Raw genomic sequence first — 25,058 nt, 5'->3', positions numbered from 1 at the left:
ACCCAAGACCTGGGATCATGACCTGAGCCGAAGGCAGCGGCTTAACCCACTGAGCCACCCAGGCGCCCGGGAGAAGAGTCTTGATAGTGTTAGAAAGATAGTTTTATCTGTATAGAGTTAGAAGCAGATCACTTAAGACTAGCTGAAATGTACATGAGAAAGGTTGAAAACAGAATCAATAAGAAAACTGAAGTAAACTTTAGTGAGAAGCATAATACTCTTCAAAAGAACCCAGTTTACAAAGTTTCAGCATGTTTTCATTTTGTTTTACCTTCTTGGTTTTAACAATAGCTGATAGCTTACACTTGTATATATCAGGCATATTCTAAGAACTTTTTTTTTTTTTTTTCTTTTACGAGAGAGCATGAGCCAGGGTGGGAGGGTCAAAGGAGGGGTAGAGGAAGAAGCAGAGAGAGAATCTTTTATTTATTTATTTGACAGATTGAGAGCATAAGTAGGTAGAGCAGCAGACAGAGGGAGAGGGAGAAGCAAGGTCTCTGCTGAGCAGGGAGCCCGATGTGGTACTTGATCCCAGGACCCTGAGATCATGACCTGAGCTGAAGGCAGCCTCTTCTTTCTTTCTTTCTTTCTTTTTTTTTTTTTTTTTAAAGATTTTATTTATTTATTTGACAGAGATCACAAGTAGGCAGAGAGGCAGGCAGAGAGAGGGGAAGGGAAGCAGGCTCCCTGCTGAGCAGAGAGCCCGATGTGGGGCTCGATCCCAGGACCCTGGGATCATGACCTGAGCCGAAGGCAGAGGCTTTAACCCACTGAGCCACCCAGGCACCCCTGAAGGCAGCCTCTTTTTTTTTTTTTTTTTAAAGATTTTATTTATTTATTTGACAGAGAGAAATCACAAGTAGGCAGAGAAGCAGGCAGAGAGAGAGGAAGAAGCAGGCTCCCTGCTGAGCAGAAAGCCCGATGCGGGGCTCGAACCCAGGACCTGGGATCATGACCTGAGCTGAAGGCAGCCTCTTAACTGACTGAGCCACCCAGGCGCCCCTCAGGGAGAGAATCTTAAGCATGGAACCCAGCGTGGGGCTCTGTCTCATGACCCTGAGATCATGACCTGAGTGGAAACAGAGTCGGATGCTTACCCAACGGAGACACCCAGGCAGCCCTGTTGTGATAACTTCATTTAATCTTCCTGGTAACCCTATGCTAAATACTGTTTGTTTGACATTTTACAAATGGGTAACCAAGATACAAAAAGTTAAGTAAACTTGCCTTAAGGTCAGATAGCTTGTAAGAGGTGGGGCTGGGATTTGAACCCAGGTTTTTTAGGGCCAGAGTTGATACTGAACCACTATGTTAAACTGCCTCTTTTCTGTTTGAAAAGTAATATCAGCATGGGTGTAATGATGTCTTTCTGAGCTGTGATGACAGAATTAAAGAGTTTTTTGGTGAGAGGAGAAGGATGTAGGTAGAGGGAACTGATTTAGGCACTCAAGTTCATTTTATCATTCGTCTTTAAATTTGTCCATGTAGGTGGGACACCTGGGTGGCTCAGTCGGTTAAGTGTCTGCCTTCGGTTTGGGTCATGATCCCAGGGTTCTGGGATCGAGTCCTGAACCTGGGGGGGTATCCTTGCTCAGTGGGGAGCCTGCTTCTCCCTCTGCCTGCTGCTCCCCCTGGTTGTGCTCTCTCTCTTTCTCTCTGATAAATAAATAAATACAGTCTTCTAAAAAAGCCCAAAACTGTCCATGTAGGTTATAGGAGCTCAATGTAGGATATATTTAACAGTAGAAAAATGATACTACAATGAATAGTTCAAACTAAATGGGTTATAAGATATATGCTAGTTTTGGGGCACCTGGGTGGCTCAGTGGATTAAGCCGCTGCCTTTGGCTCAGGTCATGATCTCAGGGTCCTGGGATCGAGTCCTGCATCGGGCTCTCTGCTCAGCAGGGTGCCTGCTTCCCTCTCTCTCTCTCTCTGCCTGCCTCTCCGTCTACTTGTGATCTCTCTCTGTCAAATAAATAAATAAAATCTTAAAAAAAAAGATATATGCTAGTTTATGTAAATAGAACATGGGCATAAGGAGTTATACTGAGATTTACTTAGGAGGTAAGGTCTGTTTTCAGTTTTCGGATATACCACTCATGGAGAGGAATTGAACCCCTGAGTATGCACAATTTAAGAAAAAGAATATTTTTAGTACCTTTGGTAAGTCTCTGTGTATCCCTTCCTTATTGCATTGACTGTGGTCTTTAATAAATGAGATCAACCCCTTTGCAAAGATCTTTTGGTTCAGCGGTGTGTTTTGAACTATGTGAAGACATGTTTATGAAGTTGAGTGTTGCAGAAATCTTTGATGCTTTTTACTGAAAATAATTTTACTTATTAAAGTAGAATTGGCAAGAGACATAGTTCATGATTAATGGACCTACTTGTACAGTGTTTACAAAACATCCCACATTTCTCCCTAAGAAAAGCATAGAAATACCCAGCTTCCTTTAAAATAGCCTATGTAGGAATAACTCCTTCCGCTAACATAGCATATATCAATATGAAAAGCTCTTCAAGCACATCTTACTTAATCATCCAAAGAACCATGCATAAACCTATTTTACATATGGATGCTGATTTTCTGTCTGTGTTACCTTATTTTGAGGAAGAGTTTGTTTTAAGGCTCTTTTCCCTCTGCTTTCCTTAGAAGACAGGATTATGGTAGGTTCTCATATGTAAAGAATCATCTGAGTATATTATGAGAAGAAAAAAGACTTACTAAGTCTTAATAACACCCTGAAGCACATTTGAAGAAATTAGTGTGGTAGGGTTCTGAAACGTTCATTTTATATGGTACATCCACATTTTTGCAGGAATTGTTTTAGATTTTTATATTGGGCTTTGTTCTTTCTATCTATCTCAGTATTTATTTTAAATGCTGCACATAATATAGCAAAAACTTGATGAAAATAGATTTGTAGCTTTCTTGGGATGTCAGATCTGCTCACTGCTGCTGTCATAGTGTTTTAGTTAAGAGTCAAGAGCAATTCCCAGACACACTTGTATATAAAGATGCTGGTTTTCTGACAGTTGCAAATCACTGTGAAAAATAATTCAGGCATTTGATTTTTAGGAAGAGTCTGCATCTTTGCAGTAATTATTCTATGATTATCTGCTTCAGTTCATTTTTAGTGAGGCCAAAATTTCCATTTGCTGATGAATTAGTTACCTGGTTATATTTTTAGAGCTTCCCAGCTAACTAAGTTTTTAGTAGTTTTTCTTTTTCCTTAAAGATTTTATTTATTTGTCGGAGCACAAGCAGAGGGAGCTGCAGGGGGAGGGGGAGCTGCAGAGAGAGAGAGGCAGAAGCAGGCTCCCCGCTGAGTAGGGAGCCTAACCTGGGGCTCTATCCCAGGACCCTGGGATCATGACCTGAGCGAAAGGCAGCTGCTTAACCACCCGAGCCACCCAGGCACCCCCTTTTGTAGTTTTTAAAGCTAAAATTCAGAGCTTTGGAAAGAGCCATGAAATTAGATATATATGTAATATGCTTTTGGCTTTTTCATTTTTAGTTGCAACTAAAGTATGGTATCATCAAAAATAGTTACTTGTCGGGGTGCCTGGGTGGCTCAGTGGGTTGAGCCTCTGCCTTCGGCTCAGGTCATGATCTCGGGGTCCTGGGATCGAGCCCCGCATCGGGCTCTCTGCTCAGCGGTGAGCCTGCTTCCTTCTCTCTCCCTCTCTGCCTGCCTCTCTGCCTACTTGTGATCTCTGTCAAATAAATAAATAAAATCTTTGGGGCACCTGGGTGGCTCAGTGGGTTAAAGCCTCTGCATTCGGCTCAGGTCATGATCCCAGGGTCCTGGGATCGAGCCCCACATCGGGCTCTTTGCTCAGCAGGGAGCCTGCTTCCTCCTCTCTCTCCGCCTGCCTCTGCCTACTTGTGGTCTCTGTCTATCAAATAAATAAATAAATAAAATCTTTAAAAAAAAAGATTTAAAGAAAAAAAAATAGTTACTTGTCAATGAGGGCAGTTAAGTACCAAAACAAATACTGTTTTTTTTTCTTAAGTCAGTTTTTCCCCTTTACTGTATTTTTAAAATTTTTAAAGTATTTTATTTATTTGACAGAGAGATAACCAGAGCAGGAACACAAGCAAGGGGAGTAGGAGAGGGAGAAGCAGGCTTCTCACAGAGCAGGGAGCCTAATGTGGTGCTTGATCCTAGGACCCTGGGATCAGGACCTGAGCCAAAGGCAGATGCTTAATGACAGCCACCCAGGCACCCCTTTCCCTTTACTTTAATGATATACTAGAAAACCATTTTATTTAAGGGGTGCGTGGGTGGCTTGGTTGGGTGTCTACCTTTAGCTCGGGTCATGGTCTTGGGGTTCTAGGATCGAGCCCTGTGTGGGGCTCCCTGCTCAGCAGGGAGCCTGCTTCTTCCTCTCCCTCTGCCTGCTGCTCCCCCTAGTCATATTCTCTCTCTGTCAAATAAATAAATAAAATCTTTAAAAAAAATTAAGTTTAAGTCATATCCCAAGAATTCGTAAGAAGCACCTATGGTGCTATGATCTCTTTAGTTACAGAGACCAGAAAAAGAATTTCTATTTAAAGAAAGAAATGGGGGCTTCTGGGACCCTGGGATTGAGCCCTGTGTCAGGCTCTGCTTGGTGGAGAGCCTGCTTCTCCCTCTCGCTCTCCCTCCCACTCCCCTTGCTTGTGCACACTCGCATGTGCGCGTGCTCTGTCAAATAAGTAAATAAAATCTGGGGTGCCTGGGTGGCTCAGTGACTTAAGCCTCTGCCTTTGGCTCCGGTCAATGATCTCAGGACCCTGGATCGAGTGGGGTGTAGGGCTCTCTGCTCAGCGGGCAGCCTGCTTTCCCCCCACATCCCCACCCCCCGCCTGCCTCTGCCTACCTGTGTCTCTCTCTCTCTGGCAAATAGATAAATAAAATCTTTTTAAGAAAAAGTAAATAAAAAAGAAACGGTAGTCTCTAGGTGATTTATCCTTTTTTATGGATTGTTTTATAAACTAGTCTTAATTTCTCCCAAGTACACTAATGAGTTTCTCGAAGCCAGTCTGCTGAACCCTCTGTTTTTTCCCCTTTGTAGATACTTTAATATAATTCTCTTTGAGAGAATGTTACCCTTATTAGGATGGTTTTAGAATATCACATGTTTTAGAATATCACATGTTACTTGGATTATTAGCCCAGTGAATTGTATCTGCTTTAACTTGATGATATTTTAAAATATTGTATTAGTCCCTAGGGGAGCACCAGGAAGGCACAGCCACCACAGGGGGCCTGTGGTGCTTTTGAATAGGGGTAGATAGAGTTTCTCCTGCTCAGAACCATCCATCTGTAAACGGAATGCCTTTTGTAATCTTCCTGTCAGTTGTCAAGCTAAACCTCCCAATCTGAGCCAAGGAAGGCTTAAGAGCTCATACAACAGCTCTTTCTCTTTTCTTTCTATGAAAAAATTTCCATAATTAAATCCAAATATGATGTCTTAATATCCTCCCTACCCCCTTTATTCTAGATCTGTATACAGTAAATCTAACCATGCCTTTATACATAATCCTTTAAATATTTGAAAATGACAGAATTTCTCTTAAGTCCCTCATATCCAAGTTGAATACTACATTTCCCTTTACTCTTTTTCATGATTTCCTGATCCTTCACCATTCTGAGCATCTCTCATCAAGAATTAAGGTTCACCATTCTGAATATCCATTCTTACTAAATGACAGAGGGCACAACACCACATGAATTCATACTAATCCTCAAAAGCCTACATTTGTATTTATGTCAACTCATAAACCATTCTAGTAGGCTATAGAATTGAGATCGAAAACCTAAATACTAGACTTAACATTCGTCTCTGTTTAAAATTGTACGTATTACATTTCTGTTCATTAAATTTAACATCATAGTATCTTCTTGAATCCTAACATCTAGAGAACTCCCAGTCTTGGATCACCTGTACTTTGCCAAGCACGCCATCGAGATTAATTTAAAAATGTTAAATAGGACGGAGGCCAAGTAAAGAACCTTGCAGCTCTCTCAACAGATTTGCCTTACTGGTAACAAACATCCAGTGGAAACTTATGTTGGAAATGGTCTTCAGGTCATGTAGTTATAAAGCCATGATCCTCTGCCATGATCTTCAGACTAGTTCAAAAGATTGCCTATTATGGTTTGGCTGTAATTTTCTTGAACACCCCTGTAGTAGTTCTTTTTAAAAAAATTTTGTTTTAGAATGACTTACTCCAAACCACTGATTTTCAGTGGAGGCAATAATACCCTATAATGAGCATTTTGTAAAGAGTTTTCTCTCAGAGTGTGCACTGGTGTCTGTTTAAAAAAGCTTTATGCAGGTTGCCTGGGTGACTCAGTTGTTAAGCATCTGCCTTTGGCTCAGGTCATGATCTCAGGGTCCGGGGATGGAACCCTGCACTGGGCTCCCTGCTCTGCGGGAATCCTGCTTCTTCCTCTCCTACTCCCCTGCTTGTGTTCCCTCTCTTTTTGTGTCAAATAAATAAAAATCTTTAAAACAACAAAAAAAAAGCTTTATGCATAGTGGACATTATCAGTGAAGATCTAGAATATTTACAGCACTCTAAAGATTCCTTCATACCTTTTCTCCATCCAACCCTTTTATTAGGTAATTTAGACATTCAAAGATACCTATTTTCATTAATTTCCCTTTTTTCCACTGTTTTTTTTGAATTTTCTCTTTTGTCCTTTTGTGGTTTCTTTTATCTTCCTTTCCCTTATGTCTTAATTTCCTTGACTTGCCTCATTTTTTAAAAATTAAACATCAATTTTTAAAAATTTCCCTTAAAAATCTTATTTATTTATTTGTTTATGTAAGTAAGTAAACTCTACTCCCAGTGTGGGCTGTACCTCTAAACCCCAAGATCAAGAGTTACATGCTCTATCCACTGAGCAAGCGAGGCACCCTGCCTCTGTTTTCAATGTTTTATTATTTTTTCAGATTAACTTCTTTTACTGGTTTCCTGCTACTTAAAGCAACACAACAAAAGTTAGTATATGAAGAGATAGTATTGTGTATTATTACAGTCACAGGCTCTGGAATCTGGATGTTAGGTCACAGTTAGCCCTTAGCAGCCATGGGACATTGGGGCATTACTGTGTCTTTGTTCCCATCTGTGTAATGGGGATTAGTAATAGTACTGACCTTCCTGAGTAGTTGTGAGAATTAAATAGGTTAATCCATGAGAAGCATTTAGTGCCATAAAGAATATTCAATTAATGTCAGCTATTACCTCATCTCCAAAGCTAATTTCAGAGCCTGCTTCCATCTTTCTGCCCATTTAAGGATAAAGGTGGTTTCTTCAGAAGTGTATTTTACTTTTCTCATCTGAATGTTTTTCAGGGGTGCGTGGGTGGCTCAGTGGGTTAAAGCCTCTGCCTTCAGCTCAGGTCATGGTCTCAGGGTCCTGGGATCGAGCCCTGGGATCGAGCCCTGCATCGGGCGCTCTGCTCAGCAGGGAGCCTACTCCCTCCGACCCCAGCTTCTCTGCCTGCTTGTGATCTCTTGCTCTCTGTCAAATAAATAAATAAAGTCTTTAAAAAAAAAAATGTTTTTCAGCCATTATCATTAGTTGTTGCAATTGTACACGTTTCTGTTTTCAGGTAGTCCATAAATATGACCACTTGTTTAAACAAGTTGTCATGATTTTCTAATGTTTTCAGGTGGAAAAAATTCAACACTAAGAATTGGCCTTTTTAAAAAAGATCTCCTATGGAAGCATTTAAAGATTCTATTTTAATTGTTAGATGAATCAATTATTTAATGGTTACCATGTCAATAAAAATTCAAGTCATGGCCTTGTCCCTTAAGTAGCATTTCCAACATTTCCCTAGTTCTTTTATTGCTTCAGATACATTTTGTCAATTGGGCAAGCACCATGGTGAATAGGAATGCTGAATACACTGAAAATCAAGTGTTCACAGCTCATCATACTGCTACAGACTGTGGTCATTGGTGTCTAGACTGTTTCATTGGGACAGCATTTATTTTTCTCTGGGGGAAGAACAGTTGTTTTCCTATTGACCAAATTTAATCACAGTAATTTCTAAATCCATTTAGTAATAAAGTTGGATTAGCTAGTGATAAGTCTGGTAGAATGTCATTTCTCTTTGTGATCTTCGACTAGTGAGGGATCAGTGGTAAATTAGGAATCTTGGGGGAACTGTAATTCTATGTATTTTCTGTCCCAGGGGGTGAGATTTAAGTATAGAAATCTTATATCATATGTTTGGACCTCCTGATCCACCCACTCTGCCCCATCTCATCAAACTTCTCAGCTGACAGCATACTGGCTGGGTGTAACCTGTTCTAGTTCTCAAAAGTCTTTGGTGGAGGTTGTTGGGAGGGTGGGAGCTAAACCCTTACCTAGGATGTAGCAGATATTGGCCCAACTGATAAAGTGATTCTAAGAGCAAATAGGGTGATACTAAAGGAGACATTAGGAATTAAGGAGCTCTGTAAGTTTAGTGATTCCTGAACTTAAATTCTGCTTTTTTGAGATCATACAGTATGGTGCCCAGTTGTCATCTTCTCTCTGTAGGCCCTGAATGTTAAATACTGTAGAAGTTGGGTGATACTAATATTTTATGTGTTTTTGGAATGGTGAAATTATCATTTTCTAGAAATTTATGGAAACTATTCCATTTGTATTTTTTAAAATGTATTATCTGATTTTTGAGAACATTTTTAGTTTTATAGATTTAATGTTTTAGTGTGTTGTACAAATGTAAATTATTACCAAGGGTCTTCTGGGTAAAAATAAAATGTTTATTAAAACAAAAATCCTTCACGAGAATTTGCTAGGCATTTTATTTTATTTTATTTTTTTAAAGATTTTATTTATTTATTTGACAGAGAGAGATCACAAGTAGATGGAGAGGCAGGCAGAGAGAGAGAGAGAGAGGGAAGCAGGCTCCCTGCTGAGCAAAGAGCCCGATGCGGGACTCGATCCCAGGACCCTGAGATCATGACCTGAGCCGAAGGCAGCGGCTTAACCCACTGAGCCACCCAGGCGCCCCCTGCTAGGCATTTTTTTTTTTAATTTTTTTTTTCTTTCCTTTAAGATTTTATTTATTTGACACAGAGAGAGAGAGATCACAAGTAGGCAGAGAGGCAGGCAGAGAGAGAGAGGGAAGCAGGCTCCCGGCCGAGCAGAGAGCCGGATGCGGGGCTCGATCCCAGGACCCCGAGACCATGACCCGAGCCGAAGGCAGAGGCTTTAACCCACTGAGCCACCCAGGCGCCCCCCTGCTAGACATTTTAAATTTGGTTTATTCTAGCAGAGAAGTTATTAAATCAGTTACTATAAAGTACTTTCACTCCTTGAATGGACTATTTTAAATTTAGGTTTCTTTATTTTTTAGTATTTCGGACTTCTGAAGATTTTATTTATTTATTTGAGGGAATGAGCACATGATGGGGCACAGGAACAAAGTGGGGAGAGAGAGGGACAAGCAAACTCTTTGCTGAATGTGGAGCACAGGATGGGACTTGATTCTAGGACCCTTAGATCCTGACCTGAGCCAAAACCAAACGTCGGTTGCTTCATCAGCTGCGTCACCCAGGTGCCTCTTGGAATTTTTTTTTTTTTAAAGAAATAGCACATTTGCATTTTGGGGTTAGGGGAGAGCCTAAAGGAGGGAAAGAACCTTAAGCAGGTTCCACACCCAGTGCAGAGCCCCTCCATCTCACAACCCTGAGATCATGACTTGAAACCGAAATCAAGTCAGATACTTAACCAGCTGAGCCCCCCAATTGTCCCTGGATCTTTTTTTTTTTTCTTAAGCTTTTATTTATTTGATAGAGCACATGAGATGGGGGGTGGCAGGGAGAGGGAGAAGCAGAGACTCCCTACTGAGCAGGGAGCATGACTTGGGTCTTGATCCCCGGACCGCAGGATCATGACCCGAGGTGCAGGCAGACACTCAACTGACTGAACCACCCAAGTGCCCCACCCTTTATTTAAGGGGAAAAAAAGAAAACTGCTGTCCTCCTGCAGTGAGGGAGTAAGAGAATGACACAGTTCTGATTTAGGACCTAGGTATTAGATATTAATGCTTATCAGATGAAAAGTATTTGAAAGAGGAAAGTTTCAGTGCTGAAGGAGGCACACCATGGACTGTGATTCATCATAAAGGATAAAACTTGGGATTGTTAGGTTTACACTGTAAAGAGACAGTTACCAACATTTTGGTGTTTTTATTATTGTAGAATCACATTTGAATTAAATGTGCGTAAGTTTACTGGGCCATAAAGCTCTTCTAAAAAAGTTGTAGAAGTGATTTACAGAGGGGGCTAGAGTTAGTGGAAAGGTCGTTCTTAACTGGATTACTGCTAATACCCTAATGCAAATACAGGTGGAAAGATATATGCCTACTATAAAGTGTAACTTAGAATATTTAGTCCATTCTCTGAAAGATCTAACACCTCCTTTACATGGATTCCCGGAGACCACAAACTTTCTTTTTCTACTGTAAGTACACAGGCATTACTTGGTATAATATGTATTATCTTTGAACAAGCTTTTACATAATTAAAAAACTACTGGTTCTCATTGTTACATTGAAGCTATAGTTTTGAATTGCGTGTTGGCATCGCAAGATGAGTTTGAATCATTGCTCCTCCTACTTGTTGGCTAACAAGGTTTTCATGATCCATAAGAAGTAAGTGGTAATACCTATCTTAACAGGGAGATCAGACTGTAATGTATGTAATACTTTATGTGCTATACAGATAGTATAGTAGTGATGAAAATAGGGCAGTGGTAATGAAAATACTTTCAACCAAAACTCCCAAACAGTGCAGGTTCTTTTTATTTTTTATTTTTTTTTATTTTTTATTTTTTATTTTTTTAAAGATTTTATTTATTTATTTGACAGACAGAGATCACAAGTAGGCAGAGAGGCAGGCAGAGAGAGAGGAAGGGAAGCAGGCTCCCTGCTGAGCAGAGAGCCCGATGCGGGACTCGATCCCAGGACCCTGAGATCATGACCTGAGCCGAAGGCAGCGGCTTAACCCACTGAGCCACCCAGGCGCCCAACAGTGCAGGTTCTAAGAAATTAAGTACCTTTGAAGATAATGACTCTTACGTGATGCTCCAAGCTTAACATCTTCCAGGTCCAGGAAGGACACAATAGGTACTTGGGGAAGTGACATATTATACCCCATGTCCCCACCCCCAGACATAAAAGTCTTTCAGTTTTATCTGAAAGGTAGGTAATGGGTACTTTATTTTCTTAAGTTTTTAGAAAGCTGATTATACAGTTGATAGTTAAAAAGGTGTTTTCTGTCTTATCTTTGGGGCAGAAAGGGGCTTTTAAAAAAATATTATTATTCCCCTCAAGTTCTTCAAGACTTTGTTAAACATAAAGTTATGAGTCATACTGGTGTCAATAGTAGATTTGTTTGTGTTTTAAAAACTTGTTCGTTCTAAGTTGGCATTCCTTGTTTTTATACCTCTGATATGATTCCTACTTATAAAAATAATATTCAGCTGCTAAGTGGGAGATTTTGCACAGTAAAAAAAAAGTCTTCAGTGAAAGAATGTATACTAAAATCTTGCTTTTCCTTGCATAGCTAGCCTGTTATCCAGATTTTCCAATAGTTACAGTAAACACTATTTAAAGAAAAAGTTATCCTGTTCCACCTTTTCCTTATATCTTTGTCTTTATTTTTGGGTATTTTACTGGAGTCCCTGTTTTAAAATACTTCTGCATCTAGGTATAGTCTATATACTTGAGTATGCTTCCCATTGCAATGACTCTTGGTGAACTCCTCCTGCTCATTCTCCTAATTAACATTGCTAGATGGGCTTTTCCTTTATGCTTTAATGACTTTCAGTGTGATTGTCATTAATGCTTTTTATTTTATCTGAACTTTTCAACACAAATATTTTAGCATAGGTTTGACATTAAAAGCAAAGTGGAAGAAGTCTTGTACCAAAGTTATCCAAAGCTGCCCTCTCTGTGAATTTTGAGATGTGTATTAGTAAGACATATATTAGAGTTATTTTGTAACCAATGTCAAATGTCTGTTTTCATTCCACCATTAGTATTTAAAAGTGTCAGTACCCTTCATTCAGAGACCACCAGGAGCACACTTGTAATTGAACAAGATGGATTTATACTCTCTGCAGCGAAGAATTCAGACCATGGAGATTATATTATAGGATTTGGACTTTGGGTAATTTGGGGGAGGGTTCAAGGAAGTGAGGGCTGTCACTCATTTAGTATAAGAGAGATGTTTGGTATTTTGTGGGCTGTACAGTGACCTTGTTTTTGTTTGACTTCATCCTGGTCTCAGAGTTGTCTAGTGGAATCAGGGGAACAAAATGGTTAGCTATAAATGTCAGATCAGTCTGTAATAACATTGAGACTTAACTGTGAGTATCAGATTAGTTCTCAGTGGTCAGGGACTACCTTTTTATTATTATTATTATTATTACTATTTTTTTAATCTTTCTTAAAAGCATTTAAATCCAAACTGGCTTCTCACTATATAGGAACCAGTTGGATGGGGGGCAGAGTGAGGTTGGTGTTAGCTCAGGATTCAGTAGCAACGACGTTGGACATGTCACTAGAACAAGCTTCAGTGTTACCAGTAGTTATGTTTTTACAAAACGGCAATTGGGAAGCATGTCATGCATACCAGTTTTCAGCTGGCTAGAGCAGTTAATGGGTAAAATATGAGTATGTTCTTTTTCAATAAAAGAAGTAAGATGTGTGAGTTTTTGCGTTAGTCTGGGGGATTCTAGGGTTTATCCCACTAAATTTAGTGTCCAAGGATTGGTTCGTAGTGCTTCAGGAGTTTTTTTTTCCACCTGGGAAGAGTCAACTATTCATTTTCTATGTTGTCTATGTTAATACAAGGCAGTAAATACCAAAGAGATTTTAAAGGTTTTAAGACTTAAGAACTCTGTCAAATACTTTACAGTTAAAGATTATAATAATTGTAAAAATTCCTTATGAATTGTTAGATTGACTTAAGGTGAACAATGGCCTGTGTTTTCACAGCTCCATTGTCTGTCTTAGTCATGTTCATCAAAGATCATTAAGTGGAAATTTATATTGATTCATTTATTCAAACAGTAGTGTTTATTAAGTGCCAGGCCATGGATATGGTGGAGGGTGTCAAATAGCCATTCCTGTCTTCATAAGCAGTACTATTGATTGCTGATTTTTGTTTTAAAAACATTAGTTTTAATAGTCTTTTCATTTTATATATATTCTAGAATAAGCACTGCATTATTGTATTAATAGTACACTGAAGACTGCTCCTATGATTAATAAGGTAGTTTTATAGTTTTTATAACTTTAAAAGTGGTAACTTAAAAATCAGATATTTATGGAGCATCTGCTCAGACAAGTCCAGAGATACCTCTAAATGTGGAGGTATTCAGAAAAAAATTGAGATGCTAGTAAACTGTAAGATAGGCTTCTTTTGTATCTTCATTTTGAATAGTAAGTTGAAGGTATTCTCAATACTGAATCTTTTTATTATTTGGTAAAAATTGAGTAAGTTTTAGAGCCAGAAAAGTTATTTTTGTAGTTAAGACTTAACTATGAGTACTTATCAAAATTCTAGAGCACATTTGGGTAGGATCACAATATAAGAGAATGCAAAATGTCCAGTTCTGTTAGACAAAATACATTATAGGCAAACCAGTTTTCTCCATGTGATACTACTAGATTTGCCATTGGTCTGTGGAATTTTCCTATAGAAATAAAGAACACAATCATATTTGGTCATGGAAATCTTCATAGCTATATAATAGATTTGAATGTTTATGAGATGCTTTAAGAAAGGATTTAGACTATAAAACTTTTTACATCTTGGTGCTTTTGGTAGAGCAGTAGTAGCAAATTCTGAGTATGGTTGATTTGGACACAACTAAGCGTGGTAACATTTCAAAATAAGATTTTTCTCCTAAAGACCATTCCACTCAGAAGAATGTATATATTTTAAGTTTTAAACATACTATATTGGACTATCATTTAGATCTTACTTACCAAGTACAGTACATTTTGCATAGGAAAAGAGATTCCAGAGTTATCACAGATTTCAAAATTAGTAGGGAACTTACCACATAACCATTTTTTATCAGTGTCTAAATTAGTGTAGATGCCAGGACATGTCTTCATATTATTTAGGCATGTAGGTTTGTGGTACCTTCCCTTGGTTAAAGTTCCTGGATAAGGTTTTGTGTTTTGAAAGTAAATCTGTGCACTGCCCATTTTCATGATCCCCATAGAATTATTTATATATATTATTTATAATAACCAGTAGATTTGCATATATATCTTCTTTATAACTATCCATTTACCAGGAGGATTGATGTAGATTAATACCAGTTTACTATGTCTTTTTATAATTAATGATGACTACAAGTCTATTTGCATTATGTCATTTTTTTCCCTATAAAATGGGATGAGTAAATTTTATTTTATATGTTGTTACTTTCAAAATTTAATGATAGGAGAATATATTGTAATTGCTGTTTACAGTGGTAAGTGACAAGGAAACAGAAACTTACTACTATCAAACCTCTTCTCCAGCTGCTCCAGAATTCTAGGTACAGTCGTAGTTTTTACTTGGGGCAGTCATAACTTATCTGAGAGTCAGCAGTTCTGGCTTTGAGTCCCAGCTCTGCCACTGAGCAAGTCAGTCTCTGAGTTTGTGTTTCTTCCTCTGTCAAGTGGGGCTAATGATACCTACCTCACAGGGTTGTTGTGAGGGTCCCAGAAGAAGTACACAGAAGATGCCACTGCTCACGTGGCAGGCATGAAGTAAATGTGTGTTGCTTAAGTTGCATATGTGCAACGAAAGCTGGTGTAAAGAAAGTGACGTATTGAAGTGAATTTGACTTAAAAGGAGTTTGGAACTGATTAGGAAAGTTATTATAAAGGGTTTAAGAGGAGATGACTAGATCAAGTGTTGGGATGGGATATTATACACAATCATTCTATTTTCAGTAAGAGTTCTTAGGATTAGAAGTGTCACTGATAAAATAAATTGTATTGTAAGCCACATTTAAATAAATAACATTGAAATATAACTATGACTTTTTTTTAAAGCTTTATTTGTACAAGTCCGCATACTTTGCTTCCACTGTCAAATCAGAGCCACCGTATTCCCTGAAGGCAACACTTCACTCCCACCATTCCTCTTGCATTGTCCCCCAAATTCTGTTCTTTTCCTTTGTTTATTGCTTGCTTGTTTGCTTTTTGAATAGCTAACAATTTGCGTCTTCCTGAGAACCACTAGCTTTTTTTTTGAGTTCTAGTTAGGTCAGTTGATACTCAGTGAGCATAAGATATACTGCATTATTCTTCAGATCTATAGCAGAATCTTCCTTTCATTGCTGCTTTTTACTAGGTTTACAGTATCCTGAAAAAATATAAAGGCCAAAAAAAAATGATACATCTTTGTGGTGTGAGTTGTTTATTTGGGAATTTTTAATAGACCTTTTAAATTTAGATCAGAATCTACTATTTTATTGTTAGAGATATTTATATAACTGGCACTGTGGTCACATTGTAAGTCCTCATTTATTCTCTTGTTTAGTCTTTGATATTTTTCCTTTTATTGTTGTCTTCTCTAAAAATAAGTAGTGAAAGAAAAACTCTTCAAGCACAGTTAAGTTTGCGAAGCCTTTACCTTGTCACGTGACTGAATTTTTATTCAGTGTGATGGCTGAAGATGGGAATTAACAGAAACTGAGAACGTCGTGGTCCCACACACCCCAACATCACACTACTCCCACAGAGCGTAGACAGGCAGTGTTGCTGCAGATACTTGGCTAACCAGCTTTCTCTCTCTGGGAAACATTGATGACACAATTCAGTGACTATGGGCAGTCAACTGGCAAAGAAATGTGTAAACTGTGGTCATACATCTGCGCACATGTGTTCTTCAGAATACAACCATTAGACTGAAGCCCACTATCAGTGTGTTCCCATTAGTTAAAATGGATTTACTTTGTTCTTCCCACATCTTGTCCTGTCCCCAGGAATATGACAAATGATAAAAACAAAAGCAGACTGACCACATAACAAACAGTTAATTGATCTATGTGGGGATATTACTTGCAACCTTGGCTTTATTAGCAATGTCATTCTGTAACCAACCAAGCTGAAGACTAAATGCAGCATTAAGATGCATTTTTTTCCCATCACTCATGCATGGCAAGGAGTATATTCTGTGTATCACATGGAAGTAAGATTCGGAGAGTACTGTAAGGTCTGGATTCACACTTTCCCACCATGTGCCGTATGGAAGGCTGAGATCTGTGGTACAACAGTGTTGGGGGAACGGAGGGGTGGAAAGGTAAGGAAAGAACTGGGTGAGATTAATGTGGAAGTTATCTTGAGAATTTTCTTCCTTTATAAAGGTAATTAGTAAACATTCATAAAAAGTTCACACAAATAGAAATAAAAAGTCAGTGTCTCTCTACCCTTTTCCAATCTCACATCCAGAGTTCATCACTATTCTATTAACGGTGTGTTTGTTTCCACAGTTTTTAAACCTATACAAGAAGATACTTAAAAAAAAAAAAAAATACATGAAATGGGATTATACCACATACATATATTCTTTGCTGTTTTGCTTTTCTTATAATACAATATATCATGGCCATCTTTTTGTATCATTACTACCCTGGACTTGTTTGGGTAATTATAACATTCCATAGCATGTATCTGCCATAACTTACTTAACCATTCTCATTGACAGACGTTTAGGATTTCCAAGGTTTTTACTAAGAGTTGTATACTAAGCTTTCTATACCTTTGTATTTGCTACCACTCATGTAAATTTTTCTGTAGGATAGATAGCTGTGAACCTGTTGGATCAAAGAGTATGAACCTTTAAACTTTTGGGAGATACTTTTTAGTTGTCCTTATGGTTCTGGAGTCATTAATGATAAAGCTTAAGGATGTTGTTGTGGTCTAGCCAAAAACTAAAGATAATATAGGATTTTTCCACCACTTAAGAATGTAATCTTATTTTTAAAAATTATAATCTGCTCACATGGTAAAGTGTTTCTCCAACATCATAACAGGATAGAATTTGAAATGTAAAATCTGCCAATCCTTGACCACTTGCCAGAGATAAGTTTTTAAACTAACTTGTTCCTGCGGTTACCATCAGAATTTAAAATAATATATTTCATGGCATATCTGTATGACTTGGTGTCTCTTTACTTCTTTTCATGAAGGATGAGGAGTTTTGTGTACTTACACCACCAACTGTGCCTTCTGCCTCCTGGGTTTTCTTATTATGAATTGTGGTGGTTTTGATTGTTTCCTATAGCTTTTAATGTTCTTTGTTAGTTTTTTGGGCCACCAACCTGAGGCAACTTCCCTTGACTTACTACCATTATGGTAATGAAGAAGTCCATGCCCCTCAGTGTCTCTCTAATTCTTTCTCCTCTCCCTTTACTTTTAGACATTGTCAGGAATTTTAGTTTTGCTTTAATTTTCCTTGCAATTTCTAATTACTTCCTCTTTTTTTGTAATGTCATAAAAACTCTTATCATAGCTTTTAAAAAGACTTTAATTTTGCAATTATATTACATGGATTTTTTTAAATTTTTGAAGACATTCTGTAGCTGGTTCTCTGACTTTTTGCTCTGCTTTGAACTGTCTTCTGTGCCAGTGACTGCAGTCATACTGGACATAAAAATATTTCCTTTAAAGAAACAGTGCTTGGAAGTAAATTTCAAAATTCTTATGTGTGGCGAGATGTATAATTTGCGATTGTGCTTGACTGTTAGTTTGTTTGGGTTGTGAATTCTTGGCTCTAAATCCTTTACCTCAGAATTGTGAAGGCCTCCATTATCTATCAATATCAGATGCTGTTCTGATCCTCATTATTTTGTATATATAATCTGGCTTTCCTCTCTGAATGTTTTTGAAATGATCTCTCTCTCTACGAACTTCTGTTTTGCTGTCACCCACACTGAGGTGTAAGTATTTTAAACATCTTTTTCGGCTCGCTTTAATCTACAATTCCAAATCTTTATTTCATTCAAAGGGTTTTTCTTTTTTCTTTGATTTTTCAGAATACTATCTTCAGTCACACCTACCCTGTTATCTAGCCCTTCTGATGAAATTTTTATTTTAGCCACTGTGTGTTTAATTTCCAAGATCTAGTGGTTCTCTGGTATTTTCATTTTTCATAGTGACTTGTTTTGTTGTTTGTTTTAAATGAATATACCCCTTCAAACTTTTAGCATAAGAATTGAGGTATTTGAGTAGTTTGGTTTGGTCTTGTTCTGATTTGTTTTCCCTTAATCTTTTTCCTGGTCTTTCTCTTTCTTCCTGTTTGACTTTTTTCAAATGTCTAGTGATCCCTGGTTGGTTAAATTTGAATGAAGCTTTGTATTGGTAGATAAGTAGCTCTTTCATTTCTTTTACAGTTGAGTAAGGCCATTTACCCAAAAGGCTTTTCCCCCTGGATAGTAGCCCTCACCATGCACTCTGTGTGTATGTGTGTGTTTTAGTGAGCTGGGTGGGAGGAATATGTGGTAACTGCCACAAGCCACAGTTAAGTGGATTGTATTGTGAGGTGGAATACTTGGTTTACGTCACTCTCAGATGGGATGGCTTTCTCCCTTCTCCCTCATCTTTCTCTCTACTACTGTCTCTTCTCTATTGCTCTTTCCTTCTGTTCTTCCTTCAGGTCTTAGCATTGGCACAAGCTTTATGCTGCTTTCTTCTCCAGTCTTAAATCCTGTTCTTGGGTTTCTTCCAAGACTTACTTTTGCTTTGTTTAGAAGGCACTTGTCTGGCTTTAGCTGAGGGTAGCTGTTTTATATAAATGAGAAGTCAGCAGGGGCCTGGACAAGTGGCTTTATGGAGGGTTCTGTAATTATCCTCATTACAACATCACAGCCTTTGTCACTGAGCTGTCATGGAGCTTAGAGCCTCCTCCCCTCCCCCCAAGTTTATCCCTTTTGGGGTTTAAATTCATCACTCTGAGATCAAGAGTCACATGCTTTTCTGATTGAGCTAACCAAGCGCTCCTGTCTTTTTAAGGCCTCTAACAGTCTTCTATGTGTTTTGGATTTTATTTTTTTCCATTCTGGTTTATTCCTCAGTACTAAGCCCATTTCTTTTTGGAAAATGCTTACATTTGGGTTAAATGTTTTTGAAATTTAGTAAAATGAGTGGTCAGTATCAGTCTTGGAAATAAGTACATCCACTGTAAACCTTTGAAAGTAACTTAGGAAGGGCCTTGCATACATCATTTCATTTAGTACTAAAATCATGATTTATTTCAAGACATAATTTCTTTTTCACATTAGTGACCTTGAAACAATTGTTACTTTCCTCCTGGTATTCCTACTTGTATCACTTTTCCATTTCTTAAGAAATGATACATATTTACCTTTTTTTTTTTTTTTTAGATTTTATTTATTTATTTATTTATTAGAGAGAGAGAGAGCATGAGAGGGGAGAAGTCAGAGTGAGAAGCAGACTCCCCGCTGATCAGGGAGCCAGATGTGGGACTTGATCCTGGGGCTCCAGGATCATGACCTGAGCCAAAGGCAGTTGCTTAATCAACTGAGCCACCCAGGTACCCCTGTATTTAAGTTTTTAATCATGTATTTGAAGCTTGAAAGAATTCATGGCAATGGGTGATTTAGAGGTAAGTAATTAATTAAAGTCACTGAAAGACACTTGAGTTAAACCTCGTATCTTTCCTGTAGGTTTCTTTCTCCCTAGAAATGAGTTAATATTCTTTAAAAATAGAAAAAAATATAGAGAGAATCATTGAACATTTACTCCATAAATATAAAAATAAGTCTGTTTTGGAGACTGCATTTTAGTCTAGTGGAACCAATAGTTACCTGAAAATATTACCCATCTTTCTTAGTTACTTAAAACATAGAGTAATAAAGGCAATGGTGACTCCCATTTTAGACTTTCCAGTTCTGAGAGAGAAACGGCATTAGATCCAGGCTAATCTTGGATGGGTTGGATGTTGGTAGTTAGAGCTCAGTGTTCTTTTCTCAGAGGTCATTTGAAAACTGAAATTTAGCAAAGTATTAAGAAGTCTTACTTTGTGGGAGTATTTTTAAATCGAGCCATTTTCTGCTTTCCTATCCTCTGTCATCGTAGGAACAGCTCTTGCTGGATAACTAACTATGGAAATATCTGTCCCCATGGTGAAATTTTTGAAGGCAGAGATTGGATCAAAATAAGAGCTTTTATTTATTGTCTATTCAAAGTGGGTGCCAGGCATGACACTGAATTATTTATATATCTCATTTAATTTCTGAAACAACCTGTTAGTTGAGTAACCTACAGTTTACACTTGAAAATATTAAGACTTAGCAAGGGTTAAATAAATTACAGAAGCCCATAACTGGTTAAATAACATCCAATGTTTAAATAGGTCAGGTTTAGTCCAAATTTTTTACTATCAAGCGTTGTATAGCACATGAGCACTAAACAACATACCAGTATGAATTAAAGTATATTGAACATATCCTTTCTTTGATTTCAAATAATACTGTACCTGTGCTCCTATTGGACAAAGCTAATTTCATCTCTTGTTTTTTTCTTCCTATGAGAGGGAAGGTACAGTATAGTAGATTTTATGTAGAAATGAGAATATTTGTGAATCAGTCTTGATGGTGCTCAGAGAGGAGGGCAGAATTAAACATTGATCTATTTTCCCTAAGAATATAGTTTGGGTTTTTAATATAGTGTGCATAGATGTATTTTTTGTTCTTTTGGCTTTTCATTATTCATTCATTCATTCAATAAAATACAAGAAGATGGCAGATTTTAATCACCTCCACAAGGAAATGCTGGTATTCCTTATAATATGTCAAGTTTAACTTAAGGTGGCCTGGATTTTCACATTTCCTAGTAAGTATTTATTACTTGGTTTCCATATTTGTAGAATGGTAAAGAGTTCTTTTTTTTCTTTCTGAGATCTATGGAGAAATTAAAATATTGTTTATCTTCATTTCATGCTTTTGTTTATAATGAGGCATTGGCTGGGTAGTGAATTCAGTTTTCCCCCACTTTAGCCTGTCAGGATCTTTTTTCAGTCTTCTTGGAGCCAGTGTTTTGATGAGAAATTTTATGGTAGTTTGTAGAATGTCATGCAATTGGGATTTATCTGATGTGTTTCTCATGATTGGTTTTGGTTTTATGGGATTTGAGGAAGAAGATCACAGAGTAAAGTGTCATTTCATCACATCACAGCAAGGATATACATTATCAACATGATCTGATGACCTTGGTCACCAGGTTGAGGCCGTGTTGGAGTTCTCCAGTGTAAGGCTACTCTTTCCCCTTTTTTCATACTGTACTCTTTGGAAGGAAGTCATGAAGCAGAACCCACACTTAAGGGGTGTTCTGTTCCACATTCTTGAGGGTGGAGTAACTATGTAAGTTATTTGGAATTTTCATGCACAAGAGGCTCAACTCTTTTCCTCCTTCTTACTTGCTTTTATTCAGTTATTTATATAATTGTGAACTAATGGCTATTTATTTATTGTTTTTGCTATGATGGAAGCTAAGTAATATAACCAGCTCCCAGTTAACTTTATTTCTGCTTTGAAACATAAAGGGAAAAAATTGTCAAGATCCAATTAGAGTGTAATGCCATCTCAGATTACTTACGTATAGAAAAAGTTCTTAATAATAGCTTGAAATTACAGTCTTCTGGGAATCATGCGATAGACCCTGCCTCTAGCAGTTATTTAGGGGTTCATGTAACCTTATTCTGATACAGGCAAATTTCTTTAACTTTGCCACTGTTACCTTCCTTAGTAGTAGATGAATAAGATTATATAGGGAGCCACATTTCCCCAAAATGCAAATACACCCAAGTACATTCTGGCAAAACTCAGAGATTCAAAGTTTAGTTGTGCATGGCTATGATTACCATGGGGGCTAATTAATTACCTCTAGTTTGGCCAGGATTGTGTGTTGCTTTCATGTATCTAAACCTCCGATTTTATTTTTTTTTTTTTTTTTTTTTTTTTTTTTTTTAAAGATTTTTTATTTATTTATTTGACAGAGAGAGATCACAAGTAGATGGAGAGGCAGGCAGAGAGAGAGAGAGAGAGGGAAGCAGGATCTCCGCCGAGCAGAGAACCCGATGCGGGACTCGATCCCAGGACCCTGAGATCATGACCTGAGCCGAAGGCAGCGGCCTAACCCACTGAGCCACCCAGGCGCCCCTAAACCTCCGATTTTAAAACACAGTGTCCTTATTCTGGCCAACTGAGGGTGATTAACCAGTTTACTGTTTTAATATATTTTTTTTCAGAAGGAAGGCTTTCCCTAGAAATGCCCTTAAGTACCATTTAAAATTTCTTGTTTTCCTTTTTGATCCTGCTTTTTCTTCTTTATTAAGGCTTTCTTTCAGTCATGGCTTCTTTTCATTCTTGGCCAAGGAATCTGCTGGCACTGATGACTCTATTGTTAATGTAGCATAGGTATTGCTCTTTTTGGTAGTCTTGGTATTGCCAAACCTTCCCATCATTCTTTTAAAGTTTTTTGTTTTGTTTTGTTTTGTTTTTACACTTTCTAGTTTTTCAAGTGATGATTATATGCTTCTTTTCTTGACTCTTTAAGACTGTTATACCATCTATATATTACTATTGAATTACGAATGTGTGCAGAAATGTTTGCTAGAAAACCTTGGCATCTGATTACACACACACACACACACACACACACACACACACACACACTCTCCCACTCCCACCCTGTGCACACTTTCTTATAAAGGACTTTGTAGCTGGTTTCTACCTTGTGTGTGGGATACCATGTATTTCTAACTTCAGACTAATGGCTGATGTGCTCTGTGATACCTGGTTGTTAATATTTGGGACAGTACAATAACAATGAAGGTTGAAAGAACATTTAGTTGTTGCATTCCTTCCCTTTATTTTTTTTATTATTTTTTTTTTTTTCTGGAGAGGGAGGGCCTTTAAACATCCTTCCCTTTAAACGTCTTTGATGAATATTCTCCAAACTAGCTTTTTAAAAAAATCCTTTTAATGAAATCTTAAAAAAAAGGGCCACAAAGGGTAATTTGCTGTTGGGCAGGAAACATGCTGCAGAGTTACTTCTTTCTGATTATTACAACAGAAGAATATAGAGGGTCAGCATTCATTCTATATACTCTCAGGCAATGGGTTGAGAAACAAATGGAGATTTTCCTGTTGTATCAGTCATCTGATTATTTTTCTCCCTTTCATAGTTTTTAAGATTTTTCTAAATACAATTTTAAAAATTGACTCAAATGGAAATTGTGCTTTTCTTTGTTATGTCCTCCCCCCCACATTATTGTATAAGTTTAGTAGCAGTCCGAAATGTAAGTTTCAGCAAAACTTAACGGCTGCACATGTTTTTATTGGACTCAGGAATTATTTACATGTCATATATTCATTAAAAATTTTCACTTTGATGCCAGAAGTAGTTACATGGCATTAATCTTATGAGATGTATGCTTACTTCCATTTTTTTTTTTTTTTTTTTTTTAAGATTTATTTCTTTTGGAGAGAGAGACAGAGCAGGGGGAGGGGAGGGGCAGAGGGAGAGAGGAGACAGAATCCCAAAACAACTCAGGCTCATCCCAGGACCCTGAGGTCATGACCCAAGCCAAAACCAAGAGTTAGTTGCTTAAGCGATTCTGGCACTCCTTAATTTCAGTTTTTAACCTACTTGACAGTTTCTTTTGGTTCAGCCTTTGTCAGTCTTCTGTGTAAATACATAGTACAGTTAAATAGAAACCATTTACTTGCATATGCAAATTACTTGTGTGACTTAAGTAGGAATCTGGCAAATTTATTATGTTTCTACATCCTTGTTTCATTCGAGTTTTTATGTTTGTATACTGGATACTCTTCTGACAGCATACATTTCACATTTTTTTTATAACCTGATAAACACTTTTGTGTTACCACTCAACTGTGTCAAATCCTTACATTTTGCCATGCTTATTTCTGAAAATTTTTAAAAAGAAGAACCCATTACAGATATGGTTAAAAGTCCCTTTATGCACCTCTCCCTAGTGCCTTTCCTCTTTTTACCCAGAGGTGTCCACTCTCCTGGATTTAAGCTCTTCATTGCCAGGCAACAAAATAAGCTAGCATTTAAAAATTTCCAAGATTCATCTTCTGAGGGATTTGGAAGTGCTTTGAGGAAAAAAGACTCATAGTTACATTCTCACCTGCAGATTTGTAATCTATATTGAAAGCACTGAAGGCTCTCAGACATGGAAAAAAAAAAACCTGTTAATTTTTAAAATTCAGCACAGCACAACTCTTTGACCACAGAACCCCTTCACCCAAGATTTCGTGCTCTGTTGTGGCTTTGAACATGTTTCCTAAAAAACACTGCCTAGAGGTATACTGTTCCATGATTGACTTTCCATTTAATTTTATAGATTTTTACTAATGTCACTTTCTAGATTTGGATGACAAATACTAATAATATCACTTTCAGTTGATAATGACTGTTGGATTAAGCTTAAAACCACTTTGCAAAAAAGGGAGGTAAAATGATAATAAATTGCATATTCGTTGGCCAGGGTACAAGTTAATTATGCTGTTTCATTTTTTTAAATTCTTGAGTGGGCTAATCTATTGAATACTGAAATGTCTGGCTGTGGACCATGGCAACAAATATCCTTTGCCTTAAACTGATCTGTTACATTTTATGTTTCTGTGGCTGGAAGTAGACCGAATTTGTTGTTAATGTTTGACACATTTTCTTGAATAACAGTTCTTCAACTGTTAATGTACAAGATGGTACTTGAAATCTTTGTTTGCTTTTTTCTTCCTGTATTAGAAAATCTTGGTGCTTTTTGTAAGTTATGTATAAAAGAAATTTTTCTTAAGGTTTGTTCGTATACTGGTCTGATCCAGGAAAAATAAAATGGGAAAATGGACACCATTTTTGACCTTCAAATAAAACTATATATTGGTTTTCAGACTGTTCACCGAGCCTCGGGGTCATATGCATTGTCTTAAGGCAGGACGTTTTACCTCTGTGGGATGATAGGTCCCTTAGGAT

General features: G+C 37.6%; 1 protein-coding gene across 11 annotated transcripts in view; it reads left to right on the top strand.

The window, feature by feature from the left end:
* WDR33 (WD repeat domain 33) overlaps positions 1-25,058 on the top strand; it is a 124,494-nt gene that overhangs the window by 64,112 nt on the left and 35,324 nt on the right. The window contains exons 8-9 of one of the 11 annotated variants that reach the window (XM_047722728.1): positions 20,781-20,888; positions 24,220-24,938. The exons of 3 other annotated variants lie outside the window; for them this stretch is intronic. In XM_047722728.1, the coding sequence (XP_047578684.1) occupies positions 20,781-20,857 (77 nt within the window). In that variant the 3' untranslated portion in view covers positions 20,858-20,888; positions 24,220-24,938. 7 more of the 11 variants (XM_047722726.1, XM_047722732.1, XM_047722730.1 and 4 more) reach the window with 7 other exon arrangements.

Source organism: Lutra lutra, chromosome 3 (assembly GCF_902655055.1).
Source record: "Lutra lutra chromosome 3, mLutLut1.2, whole genome shotgun sequence".
In the NCBI taxonomy this organism is placed as follows: Eukaryota; Metazoa; Chordata; class Mammalia; order Carnivora; family Mustelidae; genus Lutra; species Lutra lutra.
The sequence above is the reverse complement of the archived record's forward strand: the minus strand, read 5'-3'. Positions and strand labels throughout refer to the sequence as shown.